Source organism: Mirounga leonina, unplaced genomic scaffold (assembly GCF_011800145.1).
Source record: "Mirounga leonina isolate KUSES-001 unplaced genomic scaffold, KU_Mleo_1.0 Mir_114, whole genome shotgun sequence".
Taxonomy (NCBI): Eukaryota; Metazoa; Chordata; class Mammalia; order Carnivora; family Phocidae; genus Mirounga; species Mirounga leonina.
The window spans coordinates 38734682-38754735 of NW_023270265.1; the positions used below are offsets into that span (position 1 = coordinate 38734682).

General features: G+C 35.7%; 1 protein-coding gene across 1 annotated transcript in view; it reads left to right on the top strand.

Annotated features, from left to right (window-relative positions):
- ATRNL1 (attractin like 1) overlaps positions 1–20054 on the top strand; it is a 796918-nt gene that overhangs the window by 55084 nt on the left and 721780 nt on the right. The window contains exon 6 of the mRNA XM_035029745.1: positions 15710–15884. Within this exon, the coding sequence (XP_034885636.1) occupies positions 15710–15884 (175 nt within the window). The remainder of the gene's footprint in view (positions 1–15709; positions 15885–20054) is intronic.

Genomic DNA, 20054 nt, shown 5'->3' on the forward strand with positions numbered 1-20054 from the left:
ATCCTGCCACTTTACTGAATTCCTGTATGAGTTCTAGCAGTTTTGGGATGGAGTCTTTTGGGTTTTCCACATAAAGTATCATATCATCTGCAAAGAGTGAGAGTTTGACTTCTTCTTTGCCAATTTTATACCACTATTCTTAATAGTTAAAGAATTGATCTCTGAACTGATGTGAATGTTTTGAGGGTAGAGTGGTTGGTGGAAGTGATATTGTGCTGCTTTCCTGACAGATGGTGTGCAGTTTGGTTTCTTTGAGCTTCAGACCTGATCCTTGATTCTGTATTTAAGGAAGTGTAGCTTAAAGTAGCTGGAGTTATTACCAGAAGTTTTAGGGGGAAAATGATGTTTCTATTTAGATACGTAGAATGGGGAGGGATCATTGAGGGGAAAATGAGAAAGAGAAACTTGTTTCTAGGGCATCTGGGGAATGATCAAAGAACTTGAGATATTTAAAAATGAAAGCCGAGGAGGCAATCTGTGAGATTCAAAATCTGGCAGGTTTTTGTAATGTGTTATTTGGAATTGGATTCTTTGGGTTAAAAATAACAGATTATTGCTCCCTCCATTATATTTTATTCTTTTATGTTGGTTTATTTTACTTACTTTGTTTGGTTCTATGCTAGTATAAAAAAAAAAATAAGTGTTGCTTTCTAGAAACTGAGATTTTATTAAAGAGGACAAATGCGGAGGGGAAGCCCAGCTTTATGTTAAGTTTTGGATTCCCTTCCTAACATTTCTGTAATGCTTGTCCCACCAAGTCTCCATGTCTCCTTTTCTAATTTAGTTTTTTATGGGCACCTCCGAAGACTGTTGCTCACCCATCACCATACTTTTTCCTCCCTTAACTTTCTCTTCTTTCTTCCTTAATCATCTGCTATCATCTTTTTATACTATTTGAGGAATTTTTCCAAATTACACAGGAGTTTGTTTTAATGGTAGATGGTACCATCAATGTCAACTGTCTCCCCTTTTGAAAGCACTTAGAAAACCCAAAAGCTGAAGTAGTAAAGAATAAAGAAAATACAAAGTAGCATGTTGAAAAGCACACAAGTTCGTTGTATAATGTGTTATTTTGTCATAATGTATGGTTGTCAAAGATGACATATACATATTAGATTATTTAAAGCATAGGGGCCTCTGTGGGCTCATCTGCTTCTGTGATGATTTTCACTTAATAAAATTATTTAAGTTCTAATAAGTCACAGGAGGGGAAAAGGCAACTTTAAAAAGCAGTTTTCTTTTTAAGATGGCTTCCAAACATTGAGACAGATGAGGAATTTTTAAAAGACATCAAAATCATGATATAACAAATTGAGTTTATGTTCATATGTAGAGACTGCAGTAGAACATTAATTTTCAAAGCAGTCTCCAAGTTGTAGTGTTTCTCCCCTCCCCCCAGGCCATCAATTCCCTAATTAGAGTGGTTCCAGGTTTCTGTCTTTTACATAAATTAAACAAAATCTGAATCACTGGAAGTCTTTGATTATAAGCAGAAACAGTTCTGGCTTACTTGAGCAGAAAGAGCACTTATTGGAAAGTATGGCAGAGACAGTTGTTTCCCAGAGTTCATTCTTCCCTTGTTTTTAGCGCATGGCCTTCCAGCTACGTACCACATTTCTCAGCCTTCCTTGCAGCTAGTATGGCTGTTGTACTAAACTCACGTTCACAGGACATGAGTGGAAGTGCTGTGTGGAACTTTTAGATCATTGAGATCTTTCCAAATGGTGGTAGATGGCAATAACTTTAGTAACCAGTATTACTTGCCCATTTGCCTCTAGAATGTTTCATTAGGGAGAAATTAACTTTCAGCTTATTTAAGCAACTTAGTTTTGATTCTCCTAACCTGTACCCTAACAAAATACAGAAGGATCCCCAGTAGCTCTGAAGAGAGATGAAAGGCTGGGAGAACCTTGGTTGGAAAGGGTCAGGTACAACAGAAAGATAGGTGAGTAGGTTCACAGCTACCTGAAAGCCACAGGAGTGTTTGATTAGGATATTCATGTCACCCCACTGGACGCTGGGATCGCACACTGGCATCCATACTGTGCATACTACATGCTTCAGGCATGGCTGGAAAGAATTCTGAATGATTCCTACATCTTTGTATCACTTGTGGGGATTCAAAGTCCTTAGTAGCATCTGTTTGGCTGAGGTCTTACTCATACCTTGCCGCCTAGAGATATATAAATAATTTAACTTTTCTGATTTATGTAGTGGGAAGGGATCCTGTTTCTGAACAGAATTCACACAAGAGAGATTTTCCCAAACAGGAAGGGGGTTGAAATAATTGGAGTCTCTCAAACAAATATAAAATCCCAATAAAATATTTAAAAATATAGATTGTTGCTTTAATGGACAAAGAATGGGCTAAGTAGTTCTCTTATGTCTACTCAGAAAAACTTTGCAATGTAGAATAGATGGTGGGAGTAGACAGGTTAAAAAAATAAACCCGTAGGTTTTAGTGTCTGATTTTTTTTTCTTAATCCATTACACAAGACTTTTTCCCCTATTTTATAGAGACGAAAACTAAGTCACTGTCTTTATATACAAGACCATTACTTAACCATTTAAAAATTGTTCCTGTGATGTTCCTTTCCTATTCCAGAATGTCCTGCCTAATCCTATTGTTTAATCCTTTTAAATGTCTTCAAGATATTCTTTATGTTTTCAGTATTTCAGTTCAGTTCAGACATGATTCTCAAGGATTGGAGTTTGTTGTTCTAAGCCTTTAAATTATTGATTAAAAGATAATATCTAAATATATAAATTGGAGAATTTGATAGTTTTATATAGTAGGCTCTGATTCTTTATTTAAACTCATACTTTATTTGAACTTATTTCAGTTTCTTTCATGCCTCTTTGTCCCTTACTATTTCACGGCCTTTCTTATTTCTGAATAAGAATCCTGGAATACCTTACCCCATTAATATTCTAAGACCAGGTCAGATCCTCTTGTTTTATGCTTTTATAGGACTCTACCTTTTTAATCTATAGCATTTATCACATTTATGTATGTGTGATTTTTAATTTTCTTTCCTACTGGAGTATAAGCTTCATGAAGTGAAGAATGATTATGTTTTGATCATCTTTGTGTCCCCAGTACATATTATAGTGCTTGACATGTAGTAGGCATTCAGGTTTTCTGTTGTTGCTGAATGAATTATTATTATTATTATCTTTAATTTAAATTTTACTTAGTTAACATACAGTGCAGTATTGGTTTCTGGAGTTGAATAAATGAATTAGATGTGTATTAGTTTGCTGGTTTAATGATATATAGACATTCAAGTATATATGTTTTGGAAGATGAGTACTATAGCAAGTTATGTTATATACTTAATTTATAAAAAATAATTTTAAATATTGAGAAAAACAACTGAATTTGAGCATGTGGTTCTTGGATTCTTTGTTTTGTAGTTATTGCAATCCTTTGGTTTTAGATTTTAACATTTGCCAGTAGGTGGCAGTATTGACTACAGAACATACACTTAACCTCTATGACTTCAAGTTGTAAAAACTTGATAATTTTGTTTGTTTTAGAAAAATATAAAATGTTTTAATTTTTTTTATTTGTTAAAGATTTTATTTATTTGACAGAGAGAGATACAGCGAGATAGGGAACACAAGCAGCGGGAGCGGGAGAGGGAGAAGCAGGCTCCCCGCTGAGCAGGGAGCCCTATGCGGGGCTCGATCCCAGGACCCTGGGATCACGACCTGAGCCGAAGGCAGACGCTTAACGACTGAGCCACCCAGGTGCCCCTAAAATGTTTTAATTTAAACTCATGAATATTTTATCCTGAAGTGTGTTTTTTTCCCTGGGTTAGTCATATAACATACTAGGACGTGCTTAGTTACTTTAGTGTGTAACTGCACATCAGAGTGTAGGTTGCACCTTGAAGAAATTCACTGGATAGACTACATTTTCTCTATCTAACTATAATGACAGGTAATATACTAAATTGAATTCTTTTCTTTTAGTTCATCCTTCCTACTAGTAAAATCAGCAGATCTGACTTTTTGCAAGTCAATAAAATTAAGTTTTTATTCTTAACCTACTTGAATAATTGACTGTTTAAAGGTAGCATTGAAAATGTATATATATATATATATATACACACACACACATACATAAATATAACAAGATTTATTAACGAATTCATTCATGTAACAAAATTTTTTGAGCATCTACCAAGTGCTAGTCACTATTCTATGCCTTTCGGATACATCGTGGAACGAAGAAGTCAAGGATCCTTGTGTAGCTTACTTACATTCAAGCTGGGAGAGACAGGTCATAGACAATAAACATAATATACATGTTATAAGTATAGTATATTAGAAAGGGATAAGTGCTATGGAAAAATAGAGCTGGGAAAGACGGATAGATCTGGGGATGGGAGTTACAATTTAAAATAGAGTGGTCAGCTTAGGCCTTATTGAGAAGGTGACATTTGTGCAAGGACTTGGTACAAATGAGGGAATTAGCTATATAGTAACTTAGGGGAAGAATATTTCAGGCAGTTGGAACAGTCAGTACAAAGGCCCTAAGGTAGAAACATGCCCATTGTGTTTGAGGACCAGCCAAAAGGCCAGTGTGCCTGGAATTGAATTAGTGATGGGAGATTAGTCAGTTATGAGCTCAGAGAAGTTATAGAACAGGGGAGAGGATTGGGGACATGGGGTTAAGGGGTTGTTGGAGCAGTGGAGGTATGTGAAGAATGGAGCCAGATCAGCTAAGCCTTAGCATTGGGGACCATTGTAAGGATTTTTGACTTTTACCCTAAGTGAAATGGGGAGCCATTGAAAAATTTTGAGAAGATTGATATAATCTGACTTAGTTTTAAGGTTCCTGTTGGCTTCTAATTGAGAAGACTGGAAGCATAGTACCAGTGAAGAGGTTACTGCTATAATTTTAATCCAGATGAGAGGTGATAGAGTGTGGGCAGGCAGTGGAGGGGAAAAGAATGGCTTGAGTGATAAATGGAACTTTTAAGCAGGGTTAGTAAGATTTGCTGATGCATCGGATATGGAAGGGGGTGAGATAAAGAAAAGAGTCAAAATGACTTTAAGATATTTTTAGACCACAGAGTAAGATGGAGTTGTTATCAACTGATAAGAAGAAGAGTTTAGGAGGAAAATTAGTTTGATTTTGGTATGTGAAGTTTGAGATGTGTTTTAGACATCTAGGAGGAGATGTTGAAGAGACAGTTGGGGCTTAGTGGAGGAGGTCTGTACTGTAGCTATAAATTTGGGCCTTAAAAATATTAAATTGGAAACTATTGATGGCACTTAAAGCCATGAAATCAGATGAGATCACCAGGAAAGTGAGTGTAGAGAGAAAATAGAACAGACTGAGCTGTGAGTCACAACACAATTCACGGGATATTGTGCTAGACATACAAGTTCCTTCTTTATAGAAGCTTACCTGATGTTGAAATATTTACAAGCACTTATATTAGTGTCTCTGACTTAGATAAGTAGAATAAACAAATCCCGCTCTCAATCCTAGCTAACTCTGTATCTATCATTTTCAACTAATCAGAACCAAAGTCCATAAAGCTTTGTTTTAAACCTCCCATGACTCAAAATAATACATTGGAAAACACTGTTCTTTGCTAAAAGGACAGTTCCTTTCTATATTATAATTGCATCATTGACCTAAACTGAGAGAACCAAGTATTCTTGGAACAGAACAGTGTAATGATTACCACTTACACAATTCATTGCTCTATAAAATTAAAATATTGTCAAAACAGCCGTGAACATTTAATTTTAGTATATGTGCTGCCAAAGCAAGCACAGCTGTGAACATTTAAAACACACTAAAATTCATGCCTGGCCTTTGGAGTTTAATGGGCCTAGAAAATGTTTAGAATACTTTGGATACTGAAACAAAATCAGATTTTTCAATGATGTTAGAAGATGACTCTTACACTCTTGTACCTTGTTTTGCCTTTTATTTGGAGAACTTCAGATTCAGTATACATACTAAGTCATAAAATTATTTCTGGAATGATTACAATAAGTCACATACACCTCTCTTAAAATCTCCCTTCTCAGCATATTTCCCCCTTTTCTATTAGCAATCCAACTTCTTTTTGGGAAATTGACTTTCACTTAGTGAGAGTAGTCTTGATGGGATGATAAATCCAGATACCTGCCTATTCTAAACTTGATTTTTTAGCGTCATTTTGAAATTCTCTGAATTTCTCCAATAATTCCCATTTTTTCCTTAAGGTAGCCAAAATTAGTTTCTGTGGCTTACAACCAAAGAAATCTAGCTGATACACTATACCAGAGATACTATTAGAAGGCATGTGTGTGTGTGTGTGTGTATGTGTTATATATTTCTGTTATTAGATTTAATTAAAATACCAAAAATGATATTTACAATATAGGGATATTGACAGAAATTTGGCTTAACAGTCTGCATTTGGTACAGTTGAAAGTTAGCATTTATTTAGTGTTTTTAATTGAGAACTGAAAAAAGAAAATAAATATAATTTGGCCCTTTAAATCTATACCACATTAGGAGTAAAATATTTTTTTCATGATGACTTAGATTAAATATGAATTAAAAGTATGAGCTAAAACTATATCAGGAAGTCCAAAATTCTAGAGAAAGATTAATTTTTCCCCTGGAAATTCCTTACTTGACTGGATAACTTTTTGGTTTCTTTTCTTGCTTTAAATGATACAGAGAGTATCAGAGTATCAGAGGTAGTTCTTGTTTTTAGAAATTAAAGCCTGCTGTTAAGTTATTAATCAGTAAGGAACAATTCATGTCCCTCGTTGTTGGGGGAGATCAGATTTTACTGCTGGGTTTTCCTTTCTGCATCTTTGTACATAGCAATTACAGGTTTTCTAGTAACATGGAAAATTTGTATATAAATCTATTCATAATTTTGGGACCTTTGGGGAATTTCTGTTTCACTCATTGGAAGACTTTAAATTTTTATCTTTCTTTATATGGAAGCAAAGTTATTTTATAAATTTTATTTGTGTAAAACAAATATATATATATTTTTAAAGATTTTATTTATTTATTCATGAGAGACAGAGAGAGAGACAGAGGCAGAGGGAGAAGCAGGCTCCCCGCGGAGCAGGGAGCCCGATGTGGGACTCGATCCCAGGACCCTGGGATCATGACCTGAGCCGAAGGCAGACGCTTAACCGACTGAGCCACCCAGGCGTCCCAACAAATATATTTTTTAATATTGATTTCCATTATAAAATCAGGGATAGATTCCTTTAGAAAAAGTTTTCCAGTGCAAAATAATTAGAATACTTTGGAAAGGAAGCAATGTAGTTTAGTAGTCTGGAATTACTTTGGAAGAACTTAAAAAAGTTTGCAGTTCTTTCTTTCTTCTAGGTTTTATCTTTGCAGTTTTTTCTCAATTTGATTTCCCTGCGATTAGAGGAACTTTTTTTTGGAGAGAGAGTGGGGTTGAGGTGGGGAGGGCAGAGGGAGAATCTCAAGCAGACTCCCTGCCCGGTGTGGAGCCTGATGCAGGGCTAATCTTGAGACCCTGATTTCATGACCTTAGATCATGGTCTGAGCCAAAATCAAGAGTCGGATGCCTAACCAAGTGAGCCATCCAGGTGCCCCTGGGATTATAGAAATTTTTTACTTGTAATTTTCCTTTTTTCTTTGACATATATATTTGTAATATCTCATGACACTAGGCTTTATTAACATAGATTGGCTCAAGTATACTTAGTTTTCTTATATATGAAATGAGGGGATTGACTCAATAATAAGAATAGGATTACTATAAGGGAGCTTTTGTTTTACTATTGATTATTAAGTATAATTTCATTTTATCTTCTCAGAATCCTGTGCTCTTCTAGGGATAATCTGAAGCTTGAAGAAGTAACTTGTCCAAGGTTTCATATCTAATAAGTCGGAAAGCTAGGCTTACTTCACAGCTCATACTTTTAATCTTTTATAGCTCTAAGGTTATTTCCATTCATTCATTAAGTATATAGTGAGGCCACTCATATAGGGGTTGTATGCCATGTTAGGAATTTTTCATTTTGTTTGAAGTGTGATGGGAAACCATTGAAAGATTTTGAGTAGGAGAATGATAGGAGTGAATTTATATTTTTAATCACTCTGGTTGCGTTGTGGAGAGTTGAATGTGATGAGAAGGGAACCAGAATGGAAATAAGGAAACCAGTTTGGAGACTGTTGTTCCAGATAGTCCAGGTGAGTGCATGGTGGCTTGGACTAGGGTGGTGGTTGTAAAGGAAGGAATTGGTGGTTGGTGTCTAATAGAAAGTGACCAAATTTAAAGATGTTTATAACTGGTAAGGTGCAGACACTCAGACTCCAGCCAGTCAAAGTGGATGCTGGCCTTGGGACTGGAGCAAGATCCTGGGTGGGCCGTGCTGTGCCAGGCATCACCCCTTTAGTTGTTGACTGGAGAGGTTTGGATTATCTCAGGAAGGGGCCAGGGGAACTGGGAGGGAAGGCCAGGTACTTGAGACAGCACCTACTTACATGGAAACCTTTCCATATTTTAATAATCAGAGAGGCTGTATGCTTGCATACCTAATGAATGTCTGTCCAGGATTTGTTGATGGATTGGTTATGGAGTGTGGGGGAGAGATAGAACTCAGGAATAGCCCCATGGTCTGTGCCGTGAGCAGTGAAGTGAATGGAAGTGCCATTTACTGAGATGGTAAACACTGGTGAGGGAGCAGATTTGAAAGGGAAGAGTTAAGATTTTAGTTTTGGACATGTTAAGTTTGAGATGATTATTAGACATCCAAGTGGAGATGTCATGTAGGTAGTTTGTCTTTGAATCTGGAATTCAAGAGGGATTGTGGGGCTGGAGATACACATTTGGGAGGGATCAGAGTATAATTCTACTCTCTGTGATTGTAGAATAGCCTTTTTTCCTCAAAAATCTCTCAGCAGCCTTTACTAATGCCTAAAGTTACAGCATTAGAAATTCATTTATGCTCTTTGGATTATTAAACGACACATAACCTGTGGAAAAGGAAGCATATTAAATCTTTATGAAATCCCCACAGTAATGTGAATTAGTTTATTACATCCTTTTCAAGACAGCTGAGGTCTGCATACCTTGAGGAGTTTCCCATATTGATAGAGAGATGTTATGCAGGGAGAGTTAATGCAGAGATGTTGCGTAAGGGGAGTGGAAATGGTAGATAGAGGATTTTTCATGGATATACTTCTTTTATTTTATTTTATTTTTTTTAAAGATTTTATTTATTTATTTGAGAGAGAGAATGAGATAGAGAGAGAGAGCATGAGAGGGGGGAGGGTCAGAGGGAGAAGCAGACTCCCCGCAGAGCAGGGAGTGGATATACTTTTATAAAAAGGGAATCTTCGGGTGCCTAGGTGACTCCGTTAGTTAAGGATCTGACTCTTGATTTCAGCTCAGGTCATGATCTCAGGGTCATGAGACTGAGTCCTGCCCAGAGTGCAGCCTGTTTAATTTTCTCTCTCTTCCTCTTCCCCTCCCCCACCCTCAAAAAAAAAAATAAGGGAGTCTTGGAGGGCCTTGAATGTAGATATCAATATTAGATTTTTAATGGATGGTGAAGCCTCCTTAAACTTTTAAGCCATATTCATAAATCAATTTCATTCTATTTATAAACTTACTCATTTAGAACAAAATAAAGACAATCTATAGAGTTTGGCTATAGACCATTCCTTCTAATAATTCTAGAGGTTAGTATAAGATACAGTAGCAACAAAGATAAGAAGAATTTTGACTGCTGTTTTGTGTAGAAAATCAGGTATTTTAGATTACTGAGTAAAATTTAAAAAACCTCTAGAATCCTGTTTTTCTGTATTAATAACAATATGTAAATAAATTAATAGATGTAGTTATAAGTGTTAGTTTCTTGATGTCTTAAAACAATACACATTTATTAATCTTTTTCCATTCTGAGATAAGAAGTGGGAAGTCTGTTTCACTGGGCTAAAATTTCAGGGCTTGCGGGGTCACACTCCTTCTGGAGGCTCTAGGAAAATATCTGTATCCTTGACTTCCAGCTCCTAGAGCTGCAGTTCCTAGGACTTTTCCCTTCCTCCATCTTCAAAGCTTACAGCACAGCTAACTTCAGTGGTCATATTGCTTTCTTCTTCTGTAATCAGATCTCCCTCTCTTGTAAGGACACTTGTAATTATATTTACGGCCTGCCTGGATAATCCAGGATAAACTTCCCAGCTCGATTCCTAATTTAGTCATACCTTCAAAGTTCCTTTTGCCAGATAAGGTAACATTACACAGGTTCCAGTATTTAGGACCTAGATTTCTTGGGGTGGGAGGGCATTATTTAGCCTACCACAAACCTGCTCAATAATAGCTGGGTATTACTTGACTGCTCCTGACTCTGTGCCTTTAGGTGGTAGACTCTTTTTAAGTTTTTATTTAAAAAGTTTTAAATTTATGGAAAAGTTGCAAGAATAAGAATAGTGCAAAGAATATCCAAGTGCCCTTTACCCAGCTTCACCTGTTGTTAACATTTTACCCTATTTGCTTTATTATTCCTGACTTACATGATTTAAAATAAATCTACATTTCCTTTTTAAGAAAACAAGATACAAACATTCATACCAATGGATATATTACTTATATATAACATCCATATGATCTCATTTCTCTTCAGTTTAATTAGAAATTGGTGAACTTTGCAGGCCATATGATCTATGTTGCAAGTATTCAACTCTACTAGTATAAAAGCAGTCAGAGATGATACTTAAATGAATGAACATGCTGTGTTCTAATAAAATTTTGTTTACAAAAACAGATAGTGGGCTGGAGTTTGCTCATGGGTTGTTGTTTGCCAACCTGAATTAAATGAATTCTAAGTGATTTAGAATTGGAATTAAAAAAATTTTTTTGACAACAGTATGTTTAAATTTCTTCAGTTACCAAGGAAAAGTTTTCAGAGTCTTTTCACTCAGAAATAGTAACATTTTCTGTATCTGATTTAAAGATTATGTCATTATCAAAGAAATAATCTAGAATGCTACCTAGTTTGTACCTGAAAAATACACTCATAGCATGTAAGCATTGAAAAGGACTTTGAAGATAAATAAATGAATGCATGGGTGAGTGAACAAATAAATAAATGGAAACTGTATAGGTTAATGTTTCTCACATCGGGGTCTGTTTGGAAGTTTTCAAATTTTGTGATTCAAGATAATCTAAAACTTTTTTTTTTTAAAAAGACATTCTTTAATTTTAATTATGTTATGTTAATCACCATACATTACATCATTAGTTTTTGATGTAGTGTTCCATGATTCATTGTTTGCATATAACACCCAGTGCTCCATTCAATACGTGCCTTCTTTAATACCCATCACCAGGCTAACCCATCTTCCCACCCCTCTCCCCTCTAGAACCCTCAGTTTGTTTCTCAGAGTCCATCGTCTCTCATGGTTCGTCTCCCCCTCTGATTTCCCCCCTTCATTTTTCCCTTCCTACTATCTTTTTTTTTTTTTAACATATAATGTATTATTTGTTTCAGAGGTACAGATCTGAGATTCAACAGTCTTGCACAATTCACAGCGCTCCATAGCACATACCCTCCCCAATGTCTATCACCCAGTCACCCCATCCCTCCCACCCCACCCCCCACTCTAGCAACCCTCAGTTTGTTTCCTGAGATTAAGAATTCCTCATATCAGTGAGGTCATATGATACATGTCTTTCTCTGATTGACTTATTTCGCTCAGCATAATACCTTCCATTTCCATCCACGTCATTGCAAATGGCAAGATTTCATTTCTTTTGATGGCTGCATAATATTCCATTGTATATATATACCACATCTTCTTTATCCATTCATCTGTCGATGGACATCTTGGCTCTTTCCGTAGTTTGGCTATTGTGGACATTGCTGCTATAAACATCGGGGTGCATGTACCCCTTCGGATCCCTACATTTGTATCTTTGGGGTAAATACCCAGTAGTGCAATTGCTGGATTGTACGGTAGCTCTATTTTCAACTTTTTGAAGAACCTCCATACTGTTTTGCAGAGTGGCTGTACCAGCTTGTATTCCCACCAACATCTGTCATTTCCTGACTTGTTAATTTTAGCCATTCTGACTGGTATGAGGTGGTATCTCATTGAGGTTTTGATTTGGATTTCCTTGATGCCGAGCGATGTTGAGCACTTTTTCATGTGTCTGTTGGCCATTTGGATGTCTTCTTCGGAAAAATGTCTGTTCATGTCTTCTGCCCGTTTCTTGATTGGATTATTTGTTCTTTGGGTGTTGAGTTTGATAAGTTCTTTTAGATTTTGGATACTAGCCCTTTATCTGATATGTCATTTGCAAATATCTTCTCTCATTCTGTTGTCTTTTGGTTTTGTTGAATTTTCTTTTGCTGTGCAAAAGCTTATCTTGATGAAGTCCCAATAGTTCATTTTTGCCCTTGCTTCCCTTGCCTTTGGCGATGTGTCTAGGAAGAAGTTGCTGTGGCTGAGGTTGAAGAGGTTGCTGCCTGTGTTCTTTAGGATTTAGGATTTTGGATTTTGGGATTTTGATGGACTCCTGTGTCACATTGAGGTCTTTCAACCATTTTGAGTCTATTTTTGTGTGTGGTGTAAGGAAATGGTCCAGTTTCATTCTTCTGCATGTGGCTGTCCAATTTTCCCAACACCATTTGTTGAAGAGACTCTTCTTTGCATTGGACATTCTTTCCTGCTTTGTCAAAGATTAGTTGACCATAGAGGGAGGGTCCATTTCTGGGCTCTCTATTCTGTTCCATTGATCTATGTGCCTGTTTTTGTGCCAGTACCATACTGTCTTGATGATGACAGCTTTGTAATAGAGCTTGAAGTCTGGAATTGTGATGCTGTCAGCTTTGCTTTTCTTTTTCAACATTCCTCTGGCTATTCGGGGTCTTTTCTGGTTCCATACAAATTTTAGGATGATTTGTTCCATTTCTTTGAAAAAAGTTGGTGGTATTTTGATGGGGATTGCATTGAATGTGTAGATTGCTCTAGGTAGCATTGACATCTTCACAATATTTGTTCTTCCAGTCCATGAGCATGGAACGTTTTTCCATTTCTTTGTGTCTTCCTCAATTTCTTTCATGAATATTTTATAGTTTTCTGAGTACAGATTCTTTGCCTCTTTGGTTAGATTTATTCCTAGGTATCTTATGGTTTTGGGTGCAATTGTAAATGGGATCGACTCCTTAATTTCTCTTTCTTCTGTCTTGTTGTTGGTGTATAGGAATACAACTGATTTCTGTGCATTGATTTTATATCCTGCCACTTTACTGAATTCCTGTATGAGTTCTAGCAGTTTTGGGGTGGAGTTTTTTGGGTTTTCCACGTAAAGTATCATATCATCTGCAAAGAGTGAGAGTTTGACTTCTTCTTTGCTGATTTAGATGCCTTTGATTTCTTTTTGTTGTCTGATTGCTGTGGCTAGGACTTCTAGTACTGTGTTGAATAGCAGTGGTGATAGTGGACATCCCTGCCATGTTCCTGAATTCTTAATCTCAGGAAACAAACTGAGGGTTGCTCGAGTGGTGGGGGGGTGGGAGGGATGTGGTGGCTGGGTGAAAGACATTGGGGAGGGTATGTGCTATGGTGAGCGCTGTGAATTGTGTAAGACTGTTGAATCACAGACCTGTACCTCTGAAACAAATAATACATTATATGTTAAAAAAAAAAAAAGAAGATAGTAAGAAGGGAAAAATGAAGGGGGGAAATCGGAGGGGGAGACGAACCATGAGAGACTATGGACTCTGAGAAACAAACTGAGGGTTCTAGAGGGGAGAGGAATTGGGGGATGGGTTAGCCTGGTGATGGGTATTAAAGAGGGCACATACTGCATGGAGCACTGGGTGTTATATGCAAACAATGAATCATGGAACACTATGTCAGAAACTAATGATGTAATGTATGGTGATTAACATAACATAATAAAATTAAAAAAAGAAAAAGAAAGAAAGAACAAGAACCATATGATCCTCTCAATAGATGCAGAAAAAGCATTTGACAAAGGATAGTATCCCTTCTTGATCAAAACTCTTCAGAGTATAGGGATAGAGGGTACATACCTCAATATCATAAAAGCCATCTATGAAAAACCCACAGCGAATATCATTCTCAATGGGGAAGAACCGAGAGCTTTCCCCCTAAGGTAAAACTTTTTGATATTAACAAATTTAAGCCGAGTGATTGATCTCATAGTTGAGTCAAATGTCACTTGATTACAATGTCAGCATTCCTGTTGACTATCAATTTGGGACCAAATAATATCGCTTATTATAGGCTAAAAAGAATATTACTGAGGTGTTCTGATGCTTTTGTGACAAGTGAAGTTCAAATGATAATATGGCATATATTATGAATTTAAAACATTTATTAAAGGTAAAGGAGAGAAAAATGATGGGAGAATTATGTCAAGATAATACAGGTATGCTAAAGTTATGTTAAAAAGGTACTATAGTAATAACATTTTCAACTTGGGACCAGTGATTTACTTTGAGCAAAAGAATGTCACCATTATATTAAGTAAACATTAATTTTATTGGTTTTATAAGTTTGTTCATATACAATTTATAAATTTTTGTTCATTTTTTATTTATAAAAGAACTTCAAACATAAGGAATTTATATCTAGTTTTGTTTGTATTTTAGTTTCCTCAGAATTAAAATAATTTATGAACCTTAAGTTTTGTGAAAATATATTTCCTTTAGGAGCATTCCTTCAATTAGTTAAGTTTGAGAAACCTGATCTAGGCTAGTCTCCTACATTTTACAGGTGAGGAAACCAAGTCTCATGAGCAACATGAATGATGGGTGGGTAAAGGCAGTATTTTAATTTTTTAAATTTTTAAATTTTATTTTTATTTTTAAAGATTTCATTTATTTATTTGACAGAGAGATATACAGCAAGAGAGGGAACACAAGCAGAGGGAGTGGGAGAGGGAGAAGCAGGCTTCCCACTGAGCTGGAAGCCTGATGTGGGGCTCGATCCCAGGACCCTGGGTCCATGACCTGAGCCGAAGGCAGATGTTTAATGACTGAGCCACCCAGGTGCCCCAAGGCAGTGTTTTTAACTTAAAGTTATTAAAGTTATCCTGCACTTATTAATACTTTTTATTTTATTATGCATAATAATTATTTCTGTTTGAGGATAATAAGCCTCCCTATTAATGCCAATTTTGGTTTTTGTTAATAATAATGATACTAAGAAAAATATAATTTTTATTTTTATATTTGTTTAATAGTTTATAAATGCTTTCATTTCCACTGTCTTTTAAAAAATTATAATAACCTTTAGGGTATCGATTATTATTTCTGTTTTATAGATGAAGGATTGATGACAGGAGAGGTAAACATACTTGCCCAAGGTCCCACTTGTTATCAGTGGCCAAACCAGGATTTGAGTACATTGATTTGCAGTCTAATATTCTAGTAGCATTCTAGTAGCATACTAAAGTAAATATGAAATCTTATATTATTTAAATGATTCTTTCAGGCTGTGGTATTTATGTCTGATTGGGTATATGAATTTTTCCCCCTGTAGGCATTATATTTGCTCTTAGAATTTTTCCTGTAAGTTATATTTCAGACCATTTGTTATGTATATTGCATTTATTAATATCATGAGCATTGAATTCTTAAATTCTCTTAATCCATATATTCTATTTCTAAAATAAGGTCTTTGTTTAATGCATTGTATTTGATTTTTTTTTAATAGGTCCTGATTGTTCTTTGAATGTTCCTTCTACTGAGTCTTACTGGATTCTGCCAAATGTTAAACCCTTCAGTCCTTCTGTAGGTCGGGCTTCCCATAAAGCAGTTTTACATGGGAAATTTATGTGGGTGATTGGTGGATATACTTTTAACTACAGTTCTTTCCAAATGGTCCTGAAGTAAGTTTTTTTTTCAAATGTTCATAATCTATTGGATTATTTTGGTAATAAGACTATATTAAATGTCTTATTTTATTGCTGTCCAAATTTATAAATGGTTATATCAGTGATAGTATCTACTTACTACATGGGACTGATTTGAGAATATATGAACTCAGTATATCCATAGTTAATTTTTGTCATTATGTATCTAGGTTTGATTTGTAGAAATTTTATTACCTCTCTAGAGAGTGCGTTTTGGAAATTCTTAGTATGAAAATACTAACTTCAAAAAAGTAGGGGGCCATGCCTGTATTAGACATAAAAATCCTGCCACCTTTTATTTTTTAGGATGAAGTGTAATTGCTTATATAAAAATACTTTCAGTTTGTTTCGTAAGTTTTAATTTACCTGAGCTTTTACTTTACAAGCTTTTGGGAACACAGGCCAATATTATAAAATAAATCATTCATTTGACGTTGGCACAATAGAGATTATCCTCTGCATGATTGGATGATAGAGAAATCACATGGGTGGCAGCTTTATCTGACTTTTTTTCAGCTGCTGATTGTATTTTATCAACCATCTATTAACAGAATAAAAGAGGAACTAGGAAGAGTAATTTGATTATCAGTGTTGTTTTCAATATAATATAACTGGTATAACTTGGGCTCAACCAATCAGAACTGACCTTGTTAGTATTCATTGTAACATTTTGTATATTGCATGTAGGCTCCTTGCAAAATGCAATATACATATAATTTTTTAAATATGTATTTTTGCTTTTCTCCCAAATATTGCATGGGTCATACATACACTAAAAATTTGTTGGTTGCTTATCTGAAATTCAGATTTAACTGAGCATCCTATATTTTAACTGCAACTGAAGATATTAACCTTGTTAATTTGGAGAATATAAAAAAGTCTGTGTTTAAGAGGATAAGCAAAAGAACCAGGTTGCAGACAAAAGTTAAACTGAGTCAAATGAGAAATATGTAAGTTTAAAACTATTTAAGCTTTAAAACTATGATTGAATATGATTGGAATTAAAGTCTAAAATAAATTCTGGAGAGGAAGAAAAGGAAGAGTTATAGGTAAATATTTAAGTGAAGAATTAGAATTATGCATCATAATATATGAAGGATAAAATATTCTAGAAAGAATTGAAGGAGAGTTGGTGGGATTAAATGAGTTTTTATGATATAAAAAGAACCTGAAGAAATAATAAGATTTAAATGTGGAATCAAGAGGGAAATTTACCTCTAGAACTCTCAGACAGAGGTGAGGGGGGTAAGGGGATGGGTTAGCCTGGTGATGGGTATTAAAGAGGGCATGTTCTGCATGGAGCACTGGGTGTTATATGCAAACAATGAATCATGGAACACTACATCAGAAACTAATGATGTAATGTATGGTGATTAACATAACATAATAAAATTTAAAAAAAGAAGCAAATTTACTATGATTAATGAAAAGTCTATGAAAATAAAGTAAAACTTTGAATTAAATTGTGGTATTTGCAAAGTAGAGTTGTGAAGACGGAGTATAGTGTCAGGGAAACATGGGAATTTAAAAAATTTGTGTTCTGTATAAGTTTAATTGCATATTTAAAATTAAGTGGTGAATATCTTGATACTTTCTTAAACTTATATATTTCTCATTTGACTCAGTTTAACTTTTGTCTGCAACCTGGTTCTTTTGCTTATAGTGTTTAGTTTTGTAGTAAGCCTCGAGATGTCAGATTAGAAGTAACCTGGTTGCTGTTTTCACAGGTTAGAGAGTTTTTTTTATTATTCTGAATGTAGTTCAATTGTAGGTAGGTAAGGATATTTACTAGTTTTTAGAAGTGATGTCAGTCATTAGTCAATTTATCTTCTATAGAATTTAATTGAGGTGTAGATGTTACATTTTTTAAATCTTCTGCATCTTTAAGGAAGATTTTATTTATTTGAGAGAGAGAAAGAGAGCACAATCAAGGGGAGGGGCAGAGGGAGAAGCAGACTCCCTGCTGAGCAGGGAGCCCAGTGTGGAACTTGATCCTGGGACTCCGGGATCATGACCTGAGCTGAAGGCAGATGCTTATCCGACTGAGCCACCCGGGTGCCCCCAGATGTTACATTTTAAGACAAAATTATTCAGTAAGATATAAAAGTTCTGTATTAGTGTATTAAATTAGAATATTTGGCAGAACATGTATATTGACATTAGTGAGAATTAACATGTATTTATGGGCATAGCAAACTGTTTTGAATATTTACTGTATGCTTGATACTTGGGATATATCAGTGGACATAATAAATGTCCCTATCTTTATGGAGTTAGTGAGGAAAGACAGGCAATTAGAAAAGCATAATTACCATAATAAATAAGTACATCATAAGTAAATTATATATATGCACATATATAGAGATAGATGCCAAGATAGGATAAGCAAATCACAGAGTGCAAAGAGGAGAGTTACAAATGTAGTGGTCAACGTAGGCATCACGTAAAAGGTGATAACTGAACAAACTTAAAGGAGATTAAGCATTGGCAGTGCAGTTATCTGGAGGCAGGGAAAAGAGCCAGACAAAAGCCTTAATGTGGGAGCTACTTGGAGAGTTCAGGCAGCAGCAAGGAAGGCCCTGTGACTTTCGTGGAATACATGAGAGGGAAGCATGAAATTGTTGGGATAGTGGTGGAGAGACATCATGTAGGGTGTTGTAGATCTTTTGACAGTCATGGGAATTTTTGAGCGTGCTTTGACTTAAATTTTAAAGGAGTCACTACTTTGTTAAGAATATACTGGGATTGGGAGGAAGAGTAGAAACAGGGCTTGAGTTAGGATGAGATCATCAAGGGAATGAATTCTAGGTGGAGAAGAGGACCAGGAACTGAGCCTGAGGCACCATATCACTAGGAGGTCAGGGGAAAAGATGAGAAACCAGCAGAGGAGGCTGAAAAGGAGTGGCCAGTGAGGTAGGAAAGCCAAGAGTGTGGTGTCTTTAAAGGTAAGGGAAGAGAGTATATGAGGAGGAAGGTTTGATTAGCAGTGTCAAATGCTAATGATTAACCAGGTCAAGGAAAATGAGGACTGAGAAGTGGCCAGGGATTTAGCATGAGGAAGTTGATTTTAACAAAAACAGTTTTGCTGGAGCAGTGTTTTTAAAAGCTTGTTTGGAGTTAGTTGAGAGAGTGGAGAGGTGCAGGGAGGGGCAAGGAAGAAAGAGGGTAGTAAAGAAATGGGGTGATAGCTTGGAGGGGTAGTAGTGAGGTCAAGAGAAATTTTTCTTTTTTCTTTTTTTTTATAAGTGGGGAAAAATAACACCATGTTTTTATGCCGATGGGAATTAATCTAGTAAGACCAGAAAGTGGTGATGTAGGAAAGAGATGGGAGAATTGCTAGAATGTTGTGGGATCTAGTGCACCAGGAACACAACTATAGTTTATTGATAGATGGGAGAACTGCTAGAATGTTGTGGGATCTAGTGCACCAGGAACACAACTATAGTTTATTCTGTCTTACCAACTGCCAAGTAGGGGCCTAGGACCTAGATGCTAAGAATGGTTTTGCATTTTTAATGGGCTGTAGGAAAGAACCGAAGAAGAATATATGAGACCAATGTGGTACACAAAGCCTAAAATATTTACTGTCTGGCCCTTTACAGAAATAGTTTGCTGGGCCCTAATTTATGGTAACTTGGTGGAAAGCAGTGTGTTGGGTGCAGATATGGTAGGTAGATGTAGGTATGATTTTGTGGAAGTTATGTTCTGGTTGATGATATTTCCTCATTTATGTCATACACATGTATTTTATAACTCCAAGGTAGGAAATAACTTAAACACAATACTGTAGACAATTTTTGGTAGCCCTTTCTTTCTCTTTCTCTCTCTCTCTTTTTTTTTTTTGTGAAGGGAGTTCTCTTTCCTTTCTTGATCCCACAACATTACCTTTCTTGAAGAAAGAGAAGAGGGGAAATAATTGATAATGAGCTTCTTAAACAATGTTCTAGCCAATTCTTAGCTGGGTGTTACCCTTTTTATGTTTTGGCACATTGAAGAACTTTGAGTGTAGAGTATGATGGTGGAGTTCTGTTGGATAAGCATTGGAGATTCATAGTTTGGAACTTCTGTTTTCATATATGTATTTTTAGAACAAATACAAATTTTCTTTTTTTATCCTGTAATCCAATATGTACTTATTTTTTTTAT